The following is a 23,346-nucleotide window of genomic DNA, read 5'->3' on the forward strand; positions in this document are numbered from 1 at the left end:
GAATCATCTTCTTGATTTAACCACTTCAACAATTCATGGCTCCTCTTCTTAGCTATCAGAATGCACTTAGAGGATGAATTGTGATAAGGTCTCTTAATCATTAAGATGATCATATATACATGATACTAAAGTACTCTCCCATCTTTTCAGATTTGAGAAACTTTTATCCTTCTGCCTAATTTGATTCTTCTTATTCGCTCTGTCATACATTGGAACTTTTCCAATGTCTCAGACTTATACTTAAGCTTGTAAGTATTACCATGTTTACTAAACTTTAGTAAATCACGACGAATAGTCTTATTAATCCTTTGTGGTAGACTTTGACCAGTGCACAAGAATGTGTACTTGATCCCTTAGTCCTTCACTTGAGTCACATATATATATATATATATATATATATATATATATATATATATATATATGTGAACAAGGAATTAGTCTTAATTTTCCAAAAATGAAACTTCCCACTCATCATACTATACAACTTGCATGATTACTTGTTTCTATCCAACTGAAACTTGGGTGATGAGAATCTTTCCATATTTGGTAAATTATGACACTACCACAAATGAAAGAATCAAATCCATTTTCCAATATTGCTATCAATGGAAACATGTAAATAACAATTTTCACAAATGTCATTGTAAGGATACTTAAAATAAATAAAACTGCTTTTTTTATTTTAAAACTTGCGGAAAAATCTTACCCTTACAATGCAAATACATATGAAAAGTATGTTGATATCTATTCCTAAGTAATCTATCGTAACTCTTAAGCAGTTGCTCAAAATTCTGATCACCGAACCAACTTCGCGATCAGAATCAACATACTCTTTCTTTAAGCTTCCTTTGAGTATCTAAAACATCCAGATGTAATTAGATTACATTATGTATTAGGAATCTCCAAAAGATACTTAATAGAGTTAGATAATGGAATTTACCTGAAGTATAGTCAAACTTTTGACTTTACCATAACTTTCAGTTAAATCTGGTAGCTTCGCTTCGAATACTCCTTTTCTTCACAATGAAAACATATAGACTCTGAGAATAGTACAAAAGGCTATTCTAGACTTAGAATTTCACTTTACCTTCCGCTCAACCTGGTTGACCAAGGCCGATCTCTTCCCATTGGGAAGAGAAAGCTTTTCTGGACTTCCAATGTTACCATTGTCCATGTCCAAGGAAGTTTGAGAAATAGACCTTCCATCCATATTTGCTTGACTATTGCACCAAATCATTTCTGATTCAGCAGCAATAAGCAAATAAGAAAGATCCATTAGGGTCATGTTGTGATCTGTTACATACTAATCCTTCTATATGACTCAGGAAGTGACTGAAAGACCCAATCAATAGCCAACTTCCTTGGGATAACGACACCCAACATTCTCAACCTGTCACTGTGTGCCTTCAGTCCTAAGACATGAGTGCACACAGGACTTCCAATTTTATGTTTTATTGTGAGCAGGGATTGAGTGATCTTGAACTTTTCAATTCTTTAAACTTGTGGGTCAGGGATAATAGTTGGAGGAGGTGAAGGAAGAGAAGTATGACTTCCATGAGCCAAACTCGGGAAGTCATATTCATTAGGAAAGCTTGGTTTGGGAAGATCATTGTTGTCTAAACTAGACATCAACAATGGGAGAAATTCAAGTAAAGTTTATTTAAGTCCTTAATATAACACCCAATATGAAATATTAAGGCTAGGACCTAACAAACTATTTTATAACTTGGAAGAGGGATACCGTAATCCAAGCTATAAAATATTTGAAGGTAGGTGAATGACGATTCACCAATTTCCACCAAGATAAACTAAATGTATTATTAGGTTTTAATTGGTTTTGAGACTCCTAGATTCTTTTGAGATTCATTGAACTTTTCAATGGCATGTTTCAATCTCGAGTGTGCCCTTCAGGCTTTGTGATTGGGATGCCGAGGATCATAAAACAAGGTGTGAAGTAACCATGCAAATATACTTGGTACCCTTAATATTTACCCCTCAATCGATGTGCCGGTTAACCACACACGCTCCACCGATACTATGATAAATATTAAGTTACCCTTTGCCTACTTTGTTAAATCCAGGTTAGTGTGCCGGTTAACCACACATGCTCCACTAACGACTTAAGCAAAGTGCAATGTGTAATTTCATGGATTAGCACCAAATTCACATTTTCCTAAGTAACTAAGACTGGGAATTTATAAATGTTTAGTTACTTAATATTTATCATTAATACTTTTAATGAAGGGAGAATTATAATCCTTGTCCTACCAGTTCGGCTAACGACCCTTCACTAGTCAAGGAAGCGGTGGGTGAGAGTGGACACCCATTAAACTACCATTTTATAGGCAGTAACCTTATACCCCCCTTATAGATCGGCTTGATGAATGAGGCCTACTAATGGTAAGACGACTTGCTCTTATACATACATACATATATATATATATATATATATATATATATATATATATATATATATATATATATATATATATATTATTATTAACTTATAATATTATAAAGTATAAGGGTTGAATTTTAACTTTTAAAATTCTAAGGGCTTAATTTGGAATTAAAGTATTCATAAAAGAAAACTTTTTCAAATTCCAAAACTTGAGGGAAAGTTTTGAAACTATTCAAAACTTTTCAATTCCATAACTTATGTGTTTAAAGTAGTTTTTAATTACAAAACTCTTCAAGTTCCATAACTTGAGGACAAGTTATGGAAGACTTTAAACTAATTAAGAATGTGACTCTTCATTATTCATAACTTATGGATATCTTTATGAGATTTATGAATCTTAAATGTGAATTTTCATATAACTTGAGGATAAGTTACAAAAATACATTTTAGAATCAACTCTTAGATTAATTTGGATTGAAAACAACAATTTCACATAACTTTTCTATTAATCTAAGCAACTCATAAGAACAAGATCATTCAAATCAAAATTTTTCATGTAATTAGTCTAAACATTAAACTAATACAAAACATGAATCTATTGACAATTATCTTCGAAATTGGATTAGCATGAACATTACCGCATCAAAAATAGGTTTATAGGTTCAAAAAAACGTATGGTAATGTTCCTAGTCCATTTCCAGCCAAAACAGTCGAAGATATGCTGTCTGGGATTCCAACTCGTCGAGTGCATGAACCAAATCGGCGAGTTGGATGCATTTTGCCTTGGACTCGGTGAGTCCACTATCCAGAATGCAGCAAACTTGGATTTTAAGCATTTTTAGCAAGTATAACAAGAAAACAAGCCTAGGCTCTGATACCACTGTTAGGTTTTGAGCATTCTATCACTCCTATGGTGTACATGCAACCCTATAAACCTTGGATCTATCTTTTCTCTAATATACATGCAAATACTAAATATTCCAAGGTTTCATCCTAACTAGCATATTATGAAGTATCTATACTACAAGAATCTAGTTAGATAACATACCTTGTTGTTGTAGCTTGACTCCATGGGTTTGAGTGCCTAGTGCCTCAAGTGTGACACCTCAAATGGCTCACACAACATCAAATGCACTTGGAATAACTTAGAGAGAAATGAACACTTCATAAAATTGGCTAGCCCTCTTGTCCACACACTAATGCTGATTTTGGAGAATAATATGACCTTTATATAGTGTGTTACAATTAGGGTTGCACCATGTAAATCCTAATTGTCATGACCTTTCATTTCCATGACCCAAGCGTTATGTAACCTCCATGGAGCATCCTATGGGTTTAACCAAACTTGATAATCCATGGAGCATTAACCCACTATATAAGTTATGGATGATTTACACAATCAACGGATATATTTAATTAGTCTTCTTTTGATCACATAATTAATTCTAAATTAATTCTTGATCAATACTAATTAAATACCATTATTCTTATTATTAATATATTAGAACTTATAATATATTAATAACCATAAGTGTCTTATTTCTCTCATTTAGTCTATCCAAGTGCATGATGCCATGCAACCCAAATGCACCATGTTGGGTCGGGTCAAGTACATACCAAATATAGTTATGGACTTAGACATTAATCCAACACCTCCACCGGTCAAGGAAGCGGTGGGTGAGAGTGGACACCCATTAAGCTGCCGTTTTATAGGCAACAACCTTATACCTCCTTATAGACCGACTTCGTGAATGAGGCCTACCAATGGCAAAACGAATTTGTTCTTATACATATATAAATATTATTAAACTTATAATATTATAAAGTATATGGGTTGAATTTTAACATTTAAAATTCTAAGGGTTGGAACTAAAGTTTTACCAATGTGTGTGAGACTTTACATGTTCCAAAACTTGAGGGAAAGTTTTGTAACTTTCAAAACTTTTCATCTTTCATAACTTATGAGTTAATGGTGAATTCAAATGAGAGACTTTTCATTTTATGTAACCTATGTGTTTATTAATGGACTTTAAAACAAAGACTTTTGGTAATCCATAACATAGGGACATATTGTGGATTCCATTAAAAGACATCAAGATCAAGAATTAAATCAATCAAGTAATTGCACATAATTCCTATGATCTTCTAAACTCATAAGTGTATGAACATCCATATCAATAATTTCAACAATCATAAAACCACATATAAGACTTGAAATTTTGATAATAGACATTGTAAATGGATTAGCATAACCATTACACTATCTAAAACAAGTTTTATAAGACCAAAATAGTTTAGGGTAATGTTTCTAGTCCATTTCCAGTAGCAAAACTCGAAAATCTTTATTCAAGGCCTCCTACTCGTCGAGTGCATGAACCTACTCAACGAGTAGGTTGAATATATGCATGGACTCGTCGAGCCCCCCATGGAATCGGCGAGTTCACTCAGCAGGATGCAGAAATATCGATTTTCTTAACAAATTTGCATCAAGTATCAAGTAAACAAGCCTAGGCTCTGATACCACTAATTGGTTTTGAGCATTCTAACACTCCTAAGGTGTACATGCAACCCTAGAAACCTTGGATCTATGTTTTACTAAGATACATGCAAATTTGATTTTTCCAAGGTTCTTAACCTAACTAGCATGACATGGGGTACTTGAATCAAATAAAGCTAGTAGAGTTACTTACCTTTTAGTAGTGGTTGATTGCTTAGAGTTTGAGAGCCTAGCACCAATAGTATGGATGCTTCATATGGAAGTCACAAATCACCAAAAACTTGGAAACTTGAGAGAATAGCCACACTCTTCTTGAAATCGGACCTCTTGTTCTCGCATATAAAACTAGTACGATTTTCAAGTACCAAAGACTCCTTTATATAGTGTGATGGATTAGGGTTACATCCATGTAAACCCTAATGCCCATGCCTTTTCATTCCATGAGATCCATGGGTTAAAGCTCCATGGACTATCCATGGACTTTCCTTGCAAGCCTAGCCCATTCTAAATAAGCAATAGCCCACACTATATAAATATAAGAGCTCATATTTAATTAGTCACACTTTTGATCACTAAATTAATTTTAAATTAATTTTAGATCAATACTAATTAAATAATATGATTTCATATTAATGTATTAGATCTTATAACATATCAATAAATCATAACTTATGCTATTCTCAAAAGATTATCCATATAAATTGTTCGGGTGAAGTGCAACCCAAATGGACCATGTCGGGTCGGGTCAAGTACATCTCAAATATAGTTATGGACTTAGACACCTTATCCAATAGGTAGTGCTTCTGAAAGATGGGGTTCCATAGGGATTTCTCCAATGCCTTCTTCCTTATCCGATTCCTTGTCGGATTCTCCCGCCTCATGGCCCCTTTCATGATATTATTCCGGTCCTACTTCTTCTATCTATCCGTCGGTCAACAAGGCTTGATAGTAGAGGTCTCCTTGTTGAAATTCATCCATGGAGTATGTATGAGAAGGGAGGCGTGAGGAATGAATAGGAAGGATATGTGCGAAATACTCCTATCACATTTTATTTATTTAGGTTTGGTTCCATAATACTTTTTGGATTAATAGGTGGTAAGTCTTAGACTCATTGACCACCACTATCACCCTTGAGCACATGTTGTTCGTAATTTGAATGAATATAGTTGATCATGCTATATTTACTCCAAATACTTTTACAGTTTCTTCATAGAATGCATATATAAGTATTGAATTTTATTTTGTTCAGAGTTAGTTAGTCCCAATTTATTTGTAGTTGCATATCCAGTATGAATAGATATGCCAGTTCACTATAAACATTACTTTGATACCAATTATCACACCCCCGAACCAGACGGCAGAAACGTCTGAGAGCTTGGGTGACTTCATTCTTTTAGTATCATCACAGTGTATATAATTGAAACAAACCTCATCATCATTATACATGTAATATTACAACTGTCATTGTTTACATCAAGTAGCGTATTTCAATATTACATGCCAAAATGTTTAAAGTACGATGAAACAAAACAATCCAAAATATCCATGTATTCTTGCTGACCAACCTACTCAACGATTTCCTGAGAATACAAGTTAATTTAAAACGTCAACATATATAATTTTGGTGAGTTCATAAGCATGTTTGAGTAAAAAATTTTGTATTTCTTTGTAAACACCAGAAAATCTGATATTTTCTGAAAAGTGGTTTGAAAGGTTCGTGTCTGATCTTGTATTAATGCATGTGTATTAATTGTTTATGAGAATATAAAGAGAATGACCCAGACAACCCGATGTTGTCTGACTATAAAAAATGTTGGAAATCTCAACACCTGAGATTGAGTATCGACGTGTATAGGTTAAGGTGTTATCTATAAAAGGTTGTTTATCGTAAATTACCATTGTTAATTCCTCTAAGTGAGCCGTTATAACCATACTTTATAATAAGAATTTCACCTGTCATGACGTCTAAGACGCCGAATTTTTTAAGGTACGGTTTGTCACCCTAGATTTGCCTAGTCTAACTGTAGCGAACAACTCAGGTGTGGGGCGTCACCCCCGTATAGATCTATGCACAAACTCACGCTCTCTCTCCGGGAGACTCTGGTTATAACTACAGGCTACGTTTGTACACTCATGTGGTGCCAAACGAAACATCTCACTAGATCCTTAATCGAATTTACGCGAATAAACATATAAGGAACATTCCAGGCCCAATAAACATGTAAGTGGACAACTAAGGCCCGATGAGCATGTAAATTATATTTCAGGCCCAAAAGGAATGTGAATGTGTATCTCGGGCCCAATATACATATAAAAGGACAACTAAGGCCCAATAAACATGTATATTGTTATTAGAGCCAATAAGGACGCGAAGGTATATCCCGAGCCCAATATACATGTAAAAGGACAACTAAGGCCCACTAAACATGTATATTATTTCCAAGCCCAATAAGGATATGAGTATCGTGTTTAACCCGTTTGTTATTGTTCTGTTCATTTTAGTCTATTTATTTGTCAAATTGACTGAAAAGACCACTTTTTGTAATCATATATATATATATATATATATATATATATATATATATATATATATATATATATATATGAATACACCTAAGTTAACCTGTCTAGATGTTTAAAAGTATGTATAAGGCATATAAACTTGCATCTAACAAAAGTATAAGCACTTTTAGTAAGTTAAAACAATTTTCTGATTTTTAGCCTTTCTGTCCCTATTTTTAGAAAAGTTATACAAAAGTCATCGTAAGTCGAAATTTGGATCCGTAAACTCTAAGAGTTTGGAAAATGAGTTTATTTTCTTCATAATTTTTATTATAAATTTTAGAGATCTCAAACTAGTGTGAAAATGTTCATCTTCACACATTGGTCCGAAATCCTTCCTGAAATGATAGGCAGTTTTTTAAAAATCGCCAAAAATTGTAGAAAAATCGTATGAACTCGTGAGAGTAGTCAATTTAAAGGTATGAAAATAGTTCGACTTTAGTTTAAAACGTTTCTGTTAAAAGCTGACTTTGAGTTTAGGTTATAGATTTTTGAACACAACACTTGTTTTTGCTATTTTGAGTGTATAAATCTCAGACCTATAAGTTTACATGTAATATATAAGACAACACATACTTTTCTCATGGTTTTTATGAATATATAAGTGATAAACTTCATATTTTTAACATATTTTCATATTTATGAAGTAAACAACACATAATCACCAAATAAATCATGAAAAACACACATAGTCATGCAGATGCGCATAGATCTACACAAAAACACTTGTATTCTCCCCCAAAACATAATAAAAAACGAAAAAATGGGGTATGAACTCACTTTGGTTTGATGATTTCGGTTGTGGTGAAGAAAATGGAGAGATCTCGGCCCTAGTAAGCTTTCTTGAGTAGATCTTGAAGATGTGGGTAGTTCTAGTAGCATAAACCCGAAATAAGAGTGGTTTAAGGTGATATTTTTAGTGTAAAATTAAAGTTAAACCATAGATTTAAACAAGCACTTACCAAGAATGGATGTGCTTTGATGAAGAGTTCTTGATGCACACATACAAACTCACGAAAAATTTGGAAGGATGGAGGGAGGAATCACTTATGCTAGAGAGAAACAGATGAGAGAATATTGTGTTTGAATGAAGTATGATGGTGAGGAAGCCCTTATGGCCGATAATATGAAGAGGGAAGAGAGAGTGAGGTGGTTTTTGCATGGATGTCCTAGATTAGTTGCCTAAATGTATGGTAAACAATAGCATAGATACTTGATGGTTATTAATGAGGTGGCAGCACACTAATCACCATTTTGTTATATATATATATATATATATATATATATATATATATATATATATATAGAGAGAGAGAGAGAGAGCTAGGTTCAAATGTTTTTAGCAAGTATTGTGTGCCTAAATGCACCAATGAGAATTCAAGAAATGATAAATCATTAAATAAATCATTAAAGGGTATTGTGGACATTTTGTACTTTTAATTAAGGAAATAATTTAATTTAAATCTTGCAATTAAGGAAATAAAGTAATATGTTTGATCTAGTCATTTGTGTTCTCATTTATAGGCGTGCATATTGTTCCGTTCCAACCTTAGCAATCCTATTTCTTTTTTGCGGCCTTCTTTAGCAACCTGTCGGAGTTGTAGAATACAACCGGAGAGAAGAAAGGCTGGAAGGTCTGAAGTAGATTACTCGTTTGGTAAGTCTAGCATGTCCCTATTTCTTATTCTATCTTATACCTATCAGAGTTCTAGAAGACATCCAGCGGGAAGAGATGTCTGCTCCTTTTTTGCAACAGCTCTTCTACTTTGTTTTCCCTCCACGAACCGTAAATGGCATCTTAGGTATCATGTTATCTTCTTATTCAGGTATCATATTTATCGTGGGTATTTGGAAGAAAGTAGAGTGACAAGGATAGCCCTATAAACTGTCAATTCTCGATTCCAATCAGCTGAGATTTTTATATGGTTCAATTTTTCTCTAAATTCTCAGTTCTAGATTTTAGGTTCAAAGATATAGAAGAATATCATAAACAATGGCATCCCTGTTGGTGGAATTGAAAACATTCTGATTTGCACACCAACTGTTTGTTAATTTGTCTCAGTGAACTTCAATTACTTATTCCAAAATTGGTTCTTTCTTGCTTAATGAGTCACTTTCAGTTAGAAAGAAGCATAGAAAAAAAAAATGTAAGTTCGTATGGTTCCAGCTCTTGTATCAGGGCCTTATAATGTAAGTAACATTCTTTATTCATGTGTCAAGTTGATGAGTTTCAATTTCTCTTATGTGGATGCTCTTCTTTCTTACAAAATAATGTTTTCAAATCTCATATGAAAACCATGTTTCTATGCTTTATTGGGTATGACATATATTTTTTTCTTTCGGTTATGGAATACAATTCTAGGTTGTGTAACGTCCCAAAAATACGAGCCAAAAATTTCATTTTTAAAACATATACTTAGCAAGACATTAGAACCGATCATATCATTTCATAAAAGATATCGCATGTCTGGAAAACATTTTTATAAAACATAATAATGTTAGAGTACAAATCCCCAGGAAGATCTCATAGTGCGGAATACAAGGCATGTGTGTGATGGGCCGCTACCACGCCAGCTCCATCCCCTTCGAAGAAGAGGTACCTGAAACCAAAACTGAAAACTGTAAGCACGAAGCTTAGTGAGTTCCCCCAACATACCACATACCATACAATCACATAACATACATATATTGTTAGGCATATCTGGGTGCCCGATCTACCCCTTCGGTCCTCTCGACCGGATACTATCTAATATATCTGGGAGTTGGCCTCCCCTTCGGTCCTCTTGACCGGATACTGACCAGTATATCTGGAAGCTTGCCTCCCCTTCGGTCCTCTCAACCGGATACTGACTAGCATATCTGGGTGTTGGTCTCCCCTTCGGTCCTCTCGACCGGGTACTGGGGACTATTTCACCCCCTACTACTACCACATAACACATATATCACATAATCTATCTAGCATGGCTGGGCATGACCGCCCCTTCGGCCCTATCGACCGTTAATTTGGGGGACTATCTCCCCCTACTGTTACTAGCACATAACATCATATCATACTAGCACAATAACATATCACAGGTAGTAGCAACCCTAGATTAATACATAGAGACAATCATCTATCATACAACTCCTACTGGTGGGCCGACATTGTGGCCGTAGACCCACCGCTACTGGAAGGTAACTCACCTCAAAGTAGCTGCTGATCTGCATGGGAACTGACTATCTTCTGCTGCTGCTGCCCCGGAAATCCTCCGGCTATAATCCCCACAAAACACTCAGTCAAATACTGCTAACCGACCTCAAGGTAAAATGACCATTTACTCCTAACCAAACCAAGAGTCAAAGTCAAAGTCAACTTCCAGTTGACCCGACTCGCCAAGTTGGCTTTGCCAACTCGCCGAGTCCCTATCCATTCGATTGACCATAATCCCGTCTCTACTCGTCGAGTTAGGCATTGACTCGACGAGTTTTCCTTCTAAACCAAGGTCCAATAGTCCTTCATCCTACTCGCCGAGTTGTATGAACAACTCGTCGAGTTCATCTTCATCCGAAGAACATTCTATGCTGAGACTCACCGAGTTGTATGAACAACTCGCCGAGTCTGTTCTTGGGGCAAGAAGATTGCCTTGAACTCGCCGAGTCAGGGCATTGACTCGCCGAGTTCCTTCATGAGTGAGTCTGGCTTTCAACCCACTGAGTCACACCCCATGACTCACTACTCCACCCAACAAACACGAAAAGGGGGAAAACTTGGGGACTCGCGACTCGACTCGCCGAGTCCGATGAACGACTCGGCGAGTCTATCACATGCAAATACTATATACTTGATTTTGCTTGAATCCAGCTCATGCCATTCATAGATCTGGGTTTCTAGGGCTTGATTAACACGTAAAGTTTCCAACTTTACGTGTAAATAAACACCAATGAAGGTTTTAGGGCTCAAAATGCACTAAAAGAGTATATCTAGGGCTTTCATGCAATATGGCTTCATAAAGGCAGTAGATCCGAGCTCCTGGAGCTCAAACATGCCTAGATCCAAAGGTTAATCAACTTATTACAAACCCTAATTCAATATCAAGCTTGGAAATGGCTCAAGAAGGACTTTAATGGAGCTATAAGTGACTATACGCATGAAAACATAGGGAAACTGAGTTATACCTCAAGGAAATCACTGAGATAACACCAAGATGCCTGACCTCCTTCTTTTCTTCTTGATCTACTTTCCTTTTATCTTAAAATCTTCAAGAAAACACACCAAAACACTTCAATCTCACAAGGAACAAGGTTTGGACGGTATAGGGAGCTCTGAGGGTGAAGGGGGCGAGCTTGGGGGCGCATAAGATGACTTAAATAGGGTGCAAACCCTTGTTAGGGTTTCATCAGACAACGGGGACTCACCGAGTCCAGAATATGGACTCGCCGAGTCGCCAACTTAAATGTATTCCAAATCCCGTCTCTACTCGGCGATTCGGGCCTACAACTCGCCGAGTGCAAGGCTAAAAAGGCAAAACACTTAGATAAATTTACATACCAGGAACCAGGTGCTACAGGTTGTTTACGCCTTTTTATTTTTCATCAACACAAATTAATTTACTCTTTGAACTTTATGGTATGCATTCTAAATCAAATATGTTGCTGGAATGTATTATATGTATTCTGTCACATTCTATTTATTCTACCAAAATATATTAAGTGATAGTTAATTGCAAGTAACATGTTTTTAACAATTATTAGTTTTTGTTGTATTTGTAATAAGAATTGCTGGAAGAAGGCATTGAAGACCTTGATATTCTTTTAAAATATGTATAATTATATTAAAATGTATAAGGATTTTAGTCTGTAAGAATATATATGAATTTGTATTTTAGTTCGGATGTATAAGAATATGTTAGAATGTTTGTTATTTTTCAACATCTGATTCAACAATTTCGTTTTTCTTCAATGATATTCTATTAGAATAAAATTCTGAAAGAGCATCATTCTAACAAAAAATATTCTGACAAAATATAATCGTTAAAAATTGAAATTGAATTAATTAAAAAATTCAGATTTTTTTAAATTAGGAGAATTAATCATCCCTAAAAATCCGAAAATTTCCTTTTATAAATGTAGTTAATTGTCCAAAATACCCTTTTGCAAAAAATTGTGTTATTATATGGTACATGTTTCCTCATTGTAATATCATACACTCTCAAATCATATTCATTGATTAATTTCATCTATTGCTCTAGATCTGTGCATTCTGGCACACAATACTTAGTAAAAACAAAATAACCTAAGCATATATATATATATATATATATATATATATATATATATATATATATATATATATATAACCGAGAATAGAGATGGGGTGAAAAGAAAAAGAAAAGTTGGGCTTGAATAGAATAGCAACTTTAGATGTATGGTCTAATATGAAATCTTCGGCCCATTGGGTCCACACACTAGTTCTCGGCCCAAAAGAGGTAAAAACTATGGGTTTTCGGCCCAATGAGGTTCAAGAAAATGTTTACGGCCCATTACGGCCCATGAAGAGTTTTGTGGCCCAAAATTCAATTTCTTAGTGGATGTGGGTCCAATTAGGGACCAAATGAGGATTCGTAGCCCAAAAGAATCAAGTTGCGAGTTTATTAGCCCATTAGGCCCGATAAACGATTTATGGCCTAATGATATGTTTGAACCGGGAAGTTAGGGTTACAACCCAAGGTTGAGTGCATTGAATTAGGTTTAGGGTTTCATGAGTGAATTTTGATTCGAATAGTTTTTTTTGAATGAATATTATGTATTACATCATACTTGGAGTTGCGAGATACATCAAAAGTTGATTATATTTGAACAATATTTCTTAGCCCAAAATGCCAGTTGTGACAGCCTCCAAACCTTGGAACGAGTTTTTCCCATAATCTCATGTTATATAGTACCCATAACTTTTTTATTTGTGTGCTTATGATTTGGGTGTATATGTAATGACGAACATGTGTGCACTTTGTTGAAAGTCCTGATTTCAAATTCATCAGTGGGATCAATGCGTTTTGAATATAAACGCCAAGTACAGTTCTCAATTTTAGAATATACCTCATAACGGTTTTTGTTAGAATGTTTGGTCTTAAACTGAAACTTTTCTCTGGTTGCTTTAAGACTCAAAGAAAATAGTAGTTGTTGTTTGTTATCATACGTTTGATGAACAAACTTATCATTATTTGGACCTAAACTGTGAAATGGTCTAGGTTCAACAATAGGATCAGGAAAATCCGGTATGGTAGGCATACCGTAAAAGATATCTGAAGCTTTTTTTTCTGTGTGTGAACCCATCTTCTGACCGGCCTTCATTTGACTCTTCATCGTCCAACAAAGTTTTGTCATGCAATTTTCCAAACTTATATAAATTTTCTTCTCCCACTGTATTCACTGCCACAATTTCTTCTTGTGAACACTCTTCAACATTATCAGATACAATGTTTTCAACATTCTATGGTACAATCTAGTCAACCGCTTCTGTATGTTCAAACCATCCCTCAAACACCTCCAAATACAAACACACAATCTCCTTCGTTTCATAAATTGCATTTCTGAGTTGATGAACATCTGCTTCTTCTACAATATTCATAATATACCCATGAACCGGGTGTTAAAATGACAATGATATCTTACTACTGAACGCATTAGCCTTACTTTTGACCAAATCAAACAATATTCGACCGTCAAAATTTGGCGGAAGTAGTAAACCTAAGTTGTTAAACTTTGGTCTAACATAGGTGTTAATCTCATTACTCATCTACCAAAAATCGCACGTACATAAAATAACAAAACTCATATTTTCTTTGAAAACAAATTTCTAAAACTAAAACCGATCTAATATTGCAAATGGATCTAAAAAAATGAAAAAAATCGTTTATATCACACAAAACCATCACTAATAGCCTTGCAACCACCAATTCCGTGAAGATTTTAAGGCCTCCGCAGAGCCCCTCGTCACCTCCTCGGCGAAGGCTTTAATGAACAACCAAACCAATCCCTCCGCGTAGGGCTTAATGTCTCTGCAGAGATATCTATGCGGGCTAATATTTAATTAATAAAAAAAAATACATAATTCTACGTTCCGCGGAGATTTCATTGTTTCGCAGAGGTCTACAGAGGGTCCTTCGTGGAATGCATGTCTAGACCCATAAATGTCATTTTTCATGTAAAATTTGAAATTACCCTCCAAAATTTGATTATAGCTGGTATTTTCCCAATTTTCTTTTATGTTACTTTTGGTACCCATACAAAAATAAACAACCAAAACTCCAAAAATGGTCTTAAAGATAAAGTTTTCATTTTAAAAAAATTAACACTCAATCTTTTAAAGTTAATGGAAAAGATTATAATCACAACAAAACGTGTTGGAAAGGACCAAATATATAAATATTCAAATGTTTAGACCTTAGCCACAAACCACATGGATCATTTTTGCATCTTTACTAAAACTCGGGAATGAGGAAACCCTAGTTTGGGTTTTAACTCGACGAGTTCAGATCATTGATATTGTTGTTGTTGTACTCCACTTTGTATCAACCCTGAAGTACAACGCACATGGTTCTTTTGCGGCTGAGCTATCGTCACCTACGTCGATGCAATATCGCCAGCTGTGCCCTTAGCTTTACTTCCTTACTGGTGGAAAGGTTTGAAAGATTGGAGAATTCGTCTTAAAGAAACATGGGATAATTAGAGATTAGATGGGGATTTTTACAAAATGAAATTGGGAAAAACACTTGTAGGGGTGAGTATGAGACGGTTTGGTTCGGTTATCGGTCAAAACCGAACCATAACCATTACAATTGGTTATTGTATTTCAATAATCATTGGGCAGTGGTTAATATTGGTTTTGGATAACAGTTTTAGTCGATTAATGGTTATGGTTAATGGTTAATATCGGTTAACCATAATGGTCCAAGATGACATAAAAATAAAAAATACTTTTCTACAAAATTGAAAAACATAAAGTCCATTGTTATAAAAATTAAATGATTATGTATATATAACGGTATTGATAGAAGATTACTTATCATATCTAATTCCAAATAATTTCCCTTTAAATTTTCAATTCTTAATATAATTACATATATACTCCCTATGCCACATATTTATTGTCAACATTTGAACTTTTAAAGTATTTATTCTTCAACTTTGACCTTAAATATTTTTATTTATGTTATAAATTACTTGATAAAACTTATAACAATGAAAAAACATTTAAAATACAATTCATTCATGTATTTTGCATCAAGTATTATATATTAAAAACAAATATATTTAAGGTCAAAGTTAGAGAATGAAGAATTCAAAAGTCAAAAGTGGACATGAGATCCGGGAAGAGGGGGGGTATTTAATATTCTATTATATTAAAAAATATTTATTAATATTATTGGTTCGGTTTGGTTAATAGTGGTTCAATTTTAGATGAAAACTATAAGTGAACCATATGTATTCGGTTAATCAAAATTGGAAACAACTTCATATCTTTTAGTAATGGTTCGGTTATATTGATTAGTTTGGTTATGGTTCAGTTTTTCGGTTAATTTGTTCCCCCTAAAAAACATATTAATCTTCCGTTACTTGAAAATGAACGTGTTACATTACTTATATACAAAACAATCACAAACTAACAACTAATCTTCTCTAACAAACTGTAGCTAACTGTTTTTCAGTAAATTACAACATTGTCCTTTATAACATAATTACAAAAATGCCCTTTATGCTAATAGGGATCGAGAGCAGTTCCTAGTGCTGAGTTCTGGACCAAAAGGAGAAATTTGGATCGCGGGGAGGGAAATCAGTATAAAATTGAGAGATATTAAAGACGCTTACACTTCCTGTTCTCAGCATAGTTAGTTCGATTCTTTTGAAGAACAGTATAGTGAAAATCATTCTGGCGGAATCCTATCACGGTATCACCACCTCCTTTGATTATTTATGCTGCCAATCTTCTTGGGACTCCATGATTTTCATTGTTATTTTGACTTTCCAATTTCTGTTTCTCATTCCAAAAATTCATTCTTTTCAATTTCACCCCAAGTCCACAACAGAAAAAAAAATCGTAATAATTTGCTTACCCTTTATGTTATTACATATCAACCGTCAAGTGAAGAACAGGAAGCTGCCAAGACGTATTAAAGGGTTTATAATTATATCATTTGGGTTTCTTTTGATAGTAACATTGAAAGGTTTTATTATGCTCCTTTGAACATTGAAATGGAAGAGATCAAGGTGATGGCAAAATGGTGATTTTTCATATATTTTGTAGTTGTGCTGTTTAAGTTTGACGGTCCACAAAGGATCATTTTGCAAGTAAATTTCTTTTTGGACCTAAACCAAAAATTACCTAGAAGTAGGGACCATATCTGTAATTTAATTATTATGAAATATATAAGTCAACCCTTTAGCTTATGAATGAGGCCCAAGCACTATATTCGGTCAACCCTTTTGCTTCTGCAAAATTTCATCCTTTGAAATCACAACCTTCAAAAAAAAAAAAAAAAAACAATCTTCCCGTTTTCCAATTCCGATGGCTGAAATCGCTGTTACCGCCGTCATTGCTGTGCTGACTGAGAAGCTGATATCTGGTGACTTGATGAATCTCGCTCGATCTGAAGGGATCGATTCTCAACTGAATGGAAGAAAGATCTTCCCCTGATCCAAGCCGTCCTTGCTGATGCAAGTCAGAAGCACGTAACAGACAGAGCTGTTCAATTGTGGGTGAATGATCTCCAGGATTTGGCTTTCGATGTAGAAGATGTACTTGATGATTTGGCCACCGAAGCTATGCGGCGCAAGTTGAATCAAGCAGCTCGTACCAGCACCAACACCGGTAAGGTATTGACGTTCTTCCCAAATTGTTGTACTAATTTCAGTCCTCGCAGCATCATGTATGTTCAGAAGATGAAATCCAAGCTAGATGAAATCACCACCAAATTGCGTGATCTTGTTGACCAGAGAAATGATTTGGGTTTGAATGTGAATGTTGAAAGGTCTTTTATATCGGAGAGACGGTTGGAGCAAACTTCTTTGGTTGATGAGTCCAAAATCATGGGTCGGGAAGGGGATAAAGAGGCTTTGATGATGAAGTTGTTGGGGAATGAAGAAAGTGATGAAAATGTGAGCATAGTGTCAATAGTTGGTATGGGTGGAATAGGAAAAACCACTCTTGCCAAAGTTTTGTACAATGAGGATAAAGTGAAGGATCACTTCGAACTCAGCGTATGGGTTTGTGTTTCCGAAGAGTTGGATGTATTTAACATTAGCAAGGCTATCTTCCAAGCAGTAACCGGGAAAAACGAATCCTTTGCTAATCTTGATCTGCTTCATGTGGCCCTCAAAGAAAAACTTTCAAAGAAGAGGTTCATGCTTGTTCTAGACGATGTCTGGAACGAAGACCACAAAAAGTGGGAACTCCTCCAAAGTCCTCTTCTTGTAGGAGCACCTGGAAGTAGAGTTATCGTCACAACCAGGAGTACCAGGGTTGCATCCGTGATGGACTCAGAAGAAACTTACCCTCTGGACGTTTTGTCAAATGAAGATGCACTATCATTATTTGCTCTTCATGCAGTAGGTGAGAAAAACTTTGACAAGCATCCAACGCTTAAGCTCCTTGGTGAAGGTATTGTAAAAAAATGTGGTAAGCTGCCTTTGGCTTTGAAAACGCTTGGGAGGGTTGTGAAGGGAAATAGAGATGGCGATGAATGGGAGAAGTTGTTGAAGAGCAAGATATGGGATATAGAGGATGGTAGTGAGATTCTTCCTGCTCTAAGACTAAGCTACTATCATCTTCCTCCACATTTGAAGCTCTTGTTTGCATACTGCTCCTTAATTCCTAAGGACTATGTGCTTGACAAGAATGAATTAGTCCTACTTTGGATCGCAGAGGGATTTTTGTCCCAATCAAAGTCGATGGAAAATTTAGGTCATCGGTATTTTGAAGAGCTACTGTCAAGGTCCTTTTTTCAACATTCAACGAATGACGAGTTACTGTATACAATGCATGACCTGATAAATGACTTGGCCACAAGTGTTGCAGGAGAGTTTTTCTGTAAATTGGATGGTGAGATGAATATGTCCGACATGAATGAAAAATTTGAGAAGTTTCGTCACTTTTCTCTTACAGGTCTAGGATGTGAATCATATGGAAAGCTCAAGGAATTACAAAGAGCTAAACGCTTGCGGACTTTCTTGCCATTATCAGATTCTTGTATTGACAGTGTTCTTGTTGGATCACTTCATGAACTACAGTTCCTAAGGGTGCTAAGAATAAGTGGACTGGAATTCACAGAAGTACCACAATCCATTGGTAGTCTTAAGCATCTAAGATATCTTAATTATTCGAATACTGGAATCACATGTTTACCAGAACAAGTGAGTGATCTTTGTAATCTACAAAGCTTGTTGGTTCATAACTGTCATCGGTTATCTAGCTTGCCAGAAAGTTTTGCAAAGTTAAGAAATCTGCGACATCTTGACATAAGTGATACTCCAAAGGTGAATAAGATGCCGCTAGGGATTGGTGGGTTGACAAGTCTACAAACTCTATCCAAGGTCATTGTTGAAAGAACTAACAGGTTCAAAATATCCGAGCTTAAAGGCCTATCAGATCTTCAAGGCCAACTTTGCATTATGGGGCTAGACAAAGTGATAAATCCAATGCAAGCAAAGGATGCTAACTTACATCAAAAGAATGGTATTAACATTTTGGAGATGAAGTGGAGCCATGTGTTTAATGATTCTCGGAATGAGATGATTGAATTTGAAGTACTTGAAGAACTAAGGCCTCCTCCAAAGTTAAAAAACCTCAAGATTTTGAATTACAAGGGAACACGATTTCCTAGTTGGGTCGGCGATCCCTCGTTTGATCGATTAACAGAGCTTAAATTATGTGGTTGTAGAAGTACACATTTACCAACACTCGGACATCTACCATCTCTTAAGAAGTTGGTTGTTGAAGGGATGAAAGAGGTGAAGACTGTGGGTTTTGAGTTTGTTGCACCTACAAATGTTTTTCGTGGCATTGCTTTTCCATCGCTTGAAGTTCTGAAATTTGATGATATGCAAGGTTGGCAGAGATGGTCAATTGATAGTGGCAACAACCATGGATCTGCTAGACCATTTCCTTGTCTCCATAAGATTTCTATAAAATGTTGTCCAGAACTAGACGAAGTGTCAATCGGATCAATACCTTCACTTCGGGTTTTACATATAAGAAAATGTTCCAAGGAGGTGTTTAAAAGCATTGTTGGTTTATCTTCATCACTTGTTAAATTAAAAATGTTGGATGTTAAAGGACTTACCCAACTACATGGAGAGGATTTAGTCCATCTCGGGGAACTTGAACATCTTTTTATAAAAAACTGTGATGAACTGAGATACTTGTGGGAACGAGAATTAGAAGCGTGCAAAAGTCTTGTGAGTTTGCAGAAGTTGGAAGTATGGAACTGTGAAAAATTGGTTTCATCAGCCGAGAAAGAGGTTAATTTTGGGATTAGCATGGAATCTCTTAAACAGGTGATGTTTAGTTATTGTGGCACACTAGAGAGTTACAATTGTCCAAATAGTGTTGTGAGGTTGGAGATCAGCTTTTGTGATTCATTCAAATCCTTGACCTTTTCAATGGTGCAGGATCACCCATCCTCTCATTCTGAAAAAGTTTCTGGTTTTCACCCCATGTCTCACCTAACATCTCTTCAGATCAGATTTTGCAAGAATCTAAAGTCATTTTCTCACGAGCATTTTCAGAATCTCACATTTTTGGAAGAAATGTGGATATATCATTGTCCAAGTATGGACTACTCCTTTCCTTGTGGGGTTTGGCCTCCTAATTTAACCAAACTCAGGATAGGATGCTTAAATAAGCCTATGTCAGAGTGGGGCCCACAGAATTTCACAACCTCACTAATTCAATTACACTTATATGGCGAAAATTCAGGAGTGGTTTCATTTGCAGTGGCAGATGATGTGGGGAATACTACTACTCCTTCATCCTCATCATCTTTTCTTCTTCCACCATCTCTGGTTTCTCTAGAGCTCAACGATTTTATGGATGTGGGATCATTTTCAGATGTCTTACAACACCTCTCATGCCTTAAAAGCCTTGATATTGTGTCATGCCCGAAGATTAGAGATCTTAAGACAACTTCTGAGCCATCAAGATTGACAATAAAGGTGTGGGGGTAGAAAAGGTATGTTGTGTCCTCGCATATCATCTTTGTCTCTTACATAAGTACTAAAAATATGGTTATCTATTCCAATAATACAATTGTAATCGATATTTGTTAACAAATATGAAAGTGGGTTCTACGATTGTATCCCGCTTTGGATTGTATAGGTATTACGTCCCTCCTCTTATAATAACAAAATAACATCACAAATTTTTTCATTTTTTTGGGATAAAGGCAATATTTCTTATCAAGTAAGGAGCATCAATTTTGAGACACGTTTAGATTATTTTAAATGGATAACCGATAATCAAAATTAGTACTAAAAGAAGAAAAAATTAAGTTCCTATGTTTCCATTTGCGGAAGATTTTGAATGAATACTTGTAGATGTGTTTTATCTGTGTTATGTCATAACGTCTTTGTGTTTCACTTTGTGGTCATGTTGTTTGGTTTTCAATGCATGATATTGGCTTTTCCAATAACCTTGTCCATTGTTGAATGATTTGATAGAAAACATAAGACTAATGTGTACAATTTGGACTTCAATCCAGAAAGTATGGCCTTTTAGGTCAAACACGTTGTCATTAAGATATTTATCTTGATAGATTTGGTACAAATTTGGCACCATGTTAATCCCTCTGAAGTATTTGTTATATAACCTGATATTTTCTTACAAACTTGTATGAGTCTCAAGGTTAGAATTAGTCCATTTGACATCAAAACTGTGCATGTTGTTTGTTTAGCTTGACATTATCTTTTTTGTGTGGTTATCCTTTGCTTACTGTAGTTGGTGATAAGTATCATAAGAATGATGCAAGGTCTTACACAATGTAAACTTCTGCAAATATTTTGTCAACTTCTTTGTTGCCATTCATATGAAAGAGATTATCATGCAGGAGCTCATCCAATGCTGGACAGTGTTTTTATAATATGATTTGATCTATCTTCTAATATTTTTGTTTTTTTCATTGGGATTTTCTAACATGTGTCCTAAGGGCACATATAAGAAACATTAATTATGTGAAATATTACCATAATTAAATGTGAAATGCATTAACTACAAACGATATTTTCCGTAATTAATGTGTTTCATATTTTTCAATAAGGATTAGTCCCTATATTTAATACATTTCACACTTAATTATGGTAATATTTCCTATAATTAAGACTTCTTATATGTACCCTTAGGGCACATGTTAGAAAATCCAATTTTCTTTTAAGTCAGAGGTCATTTATGGAAACGGCTCAGGCTGCCCACCATCCTACCTCCCCCTTACCCAATCTTTATGTGATTGGGAAACTGTTATTGTTATTGTTTTTTTTGTTGGCATTCATGATCAAAGGAAGAGATTGTCTATGAAATCATGTTGAAATATTTTGTACTATGTGATCTTGGCATTTTTCTATAAATGAGTTTAATTCTAAGGAAGTTGTTCAACTTTTATAGGTAAATCTGCTGAATATGCAATAGGAGATTACATAGTTGGAGCAGCTGTGCGAGTTACACGGGTAGAAGAAGCATATGATATCATAATCCATAGGATGGAGGTAGTAAAAGGTCATTCAATTGTAGAGACAATCAAGGATATTGCTTAATACCAAATACACTTTCAAAAGTTGGGATAAATTGTGGATGAACCATGCAAATATCAATATACAACTTCGTATACTATTTTTGCTTGGGATGTTATTTGTAAATGGGTTGTTTTAAAATACATTTTACACAAAAATATGTTCTCTTTATATATAGACAATTTAGCAATGAATTAATTACTAATGGATGGAATAAATCATTGCTAAATGTAGTATTTTCCTGTCAAGCATTTAAAAGCAGGGAGTTTCCACATTTACATTTGCGAGTTGGGTATATTCTTTGGAGATATGTTGCTATTTCCAAGTATTAATTTGAGGGGTGTTTCCTCTGGTTGTTGGGGAAATTGTTGCTTTTCCACCTCCTATATCATGGCATTCTTTGATATTAGTGTGGGGGTATAAGTTTTCCTACCATATCCCTTCATCTGGTAGTTTTTCAGAAAGTTTGATTTTTTTTTTTCCTTTAATCTTAACGCTAGTAGCTTTGGGGAGATTTCAGGGTTTCAGAAGCAAACCTGAACACCAAGGCTGAGGGTTCAAATTTTGGAGCTTTAGGTGTTCGTGAAGTGGGAACGATGGTTGTTCAAAGTAAAAAATATATGAGAAACTAGAAGGACATTATAAGAACACAATGAATCCAGATAAAAATCCCTAATTTTTAAAAACTTCGAATCCAAAAATCAACCCAGACGAAGAATATGCAACTGCATTATGATTTTCATGTGAAGGGAAGGGAGTTAGGGATTCTAATTTTGATGGTATATGCTTTTAAAAAAACTCAAAGACCATTGTGTCAATTAAATGCTTTCTAAAAAGGCTTAAATACCCTGGTAAATCTAAGCACATAACGATAGCATAACCAAGTTCCAAACACTTTCTTAGATAACACATTTCTTAGTAGAACCGAACCGGAACCAAATCTGCACTTGGTTAGTGGTATTTGGTTCTTAGTTTACAGCTTCTTCAGTTTCTGGTTTTTTTTGCTTCTCTCCAAAGCAGTTACATGCCTATTAAAAAGACCTAACTTCTTGATGACCATATTACCCAAAATTTTAGCTAAATGAAAAAGAAAATTCAGTTTTTATTGAAAGGGAAAACTACAATAAAGTCC

General features: G+C 35.1%; 1 protein-coding gene across 1 annotated transcript; it reads left to right on the forward strand.

The window, feature by feature from the left end:
* The first annotated feature begins 17,001 nt into the window (after positions 1–17,001).
* LOC111910799 (putative disease resistance RPP13-like protein 1) lies at positions 17,002–22,386 on the forward strand. The gene is made up of 2 exons (XM_023906616.3): positions 17,002–20,665; positions 22,090–22,386. Exon 1 carries the CDS (start codon positions 17,262–17,264, stop codon positions 20,658–20,660), a length of 3,399 nt encoding a protein of 1,132 aa, XP_023762384.1. The 5' UTR covers positions 17,002–17,261; the 3' UTR covers positions 20,661–20,665; positions 22,090–22,386.
* The last annotated feature ends 960 nt before the right edge of the window (positions 22,387–23,346 follow it).

This window comes from Lactuca sativa, chromosome 1 (assembly GCF_002870075.4).
Source record: "Lactuca sativa cultivar Salinas chromosome 1, Lsat_Salinas_v11, whole genome shotgun sequence".
NCBI lineage: Eukaryota > Viridiplantae > Streptophyta > Magnoliopsida > Asterales > Asteraceae > Lactuca > Lactuca sativa.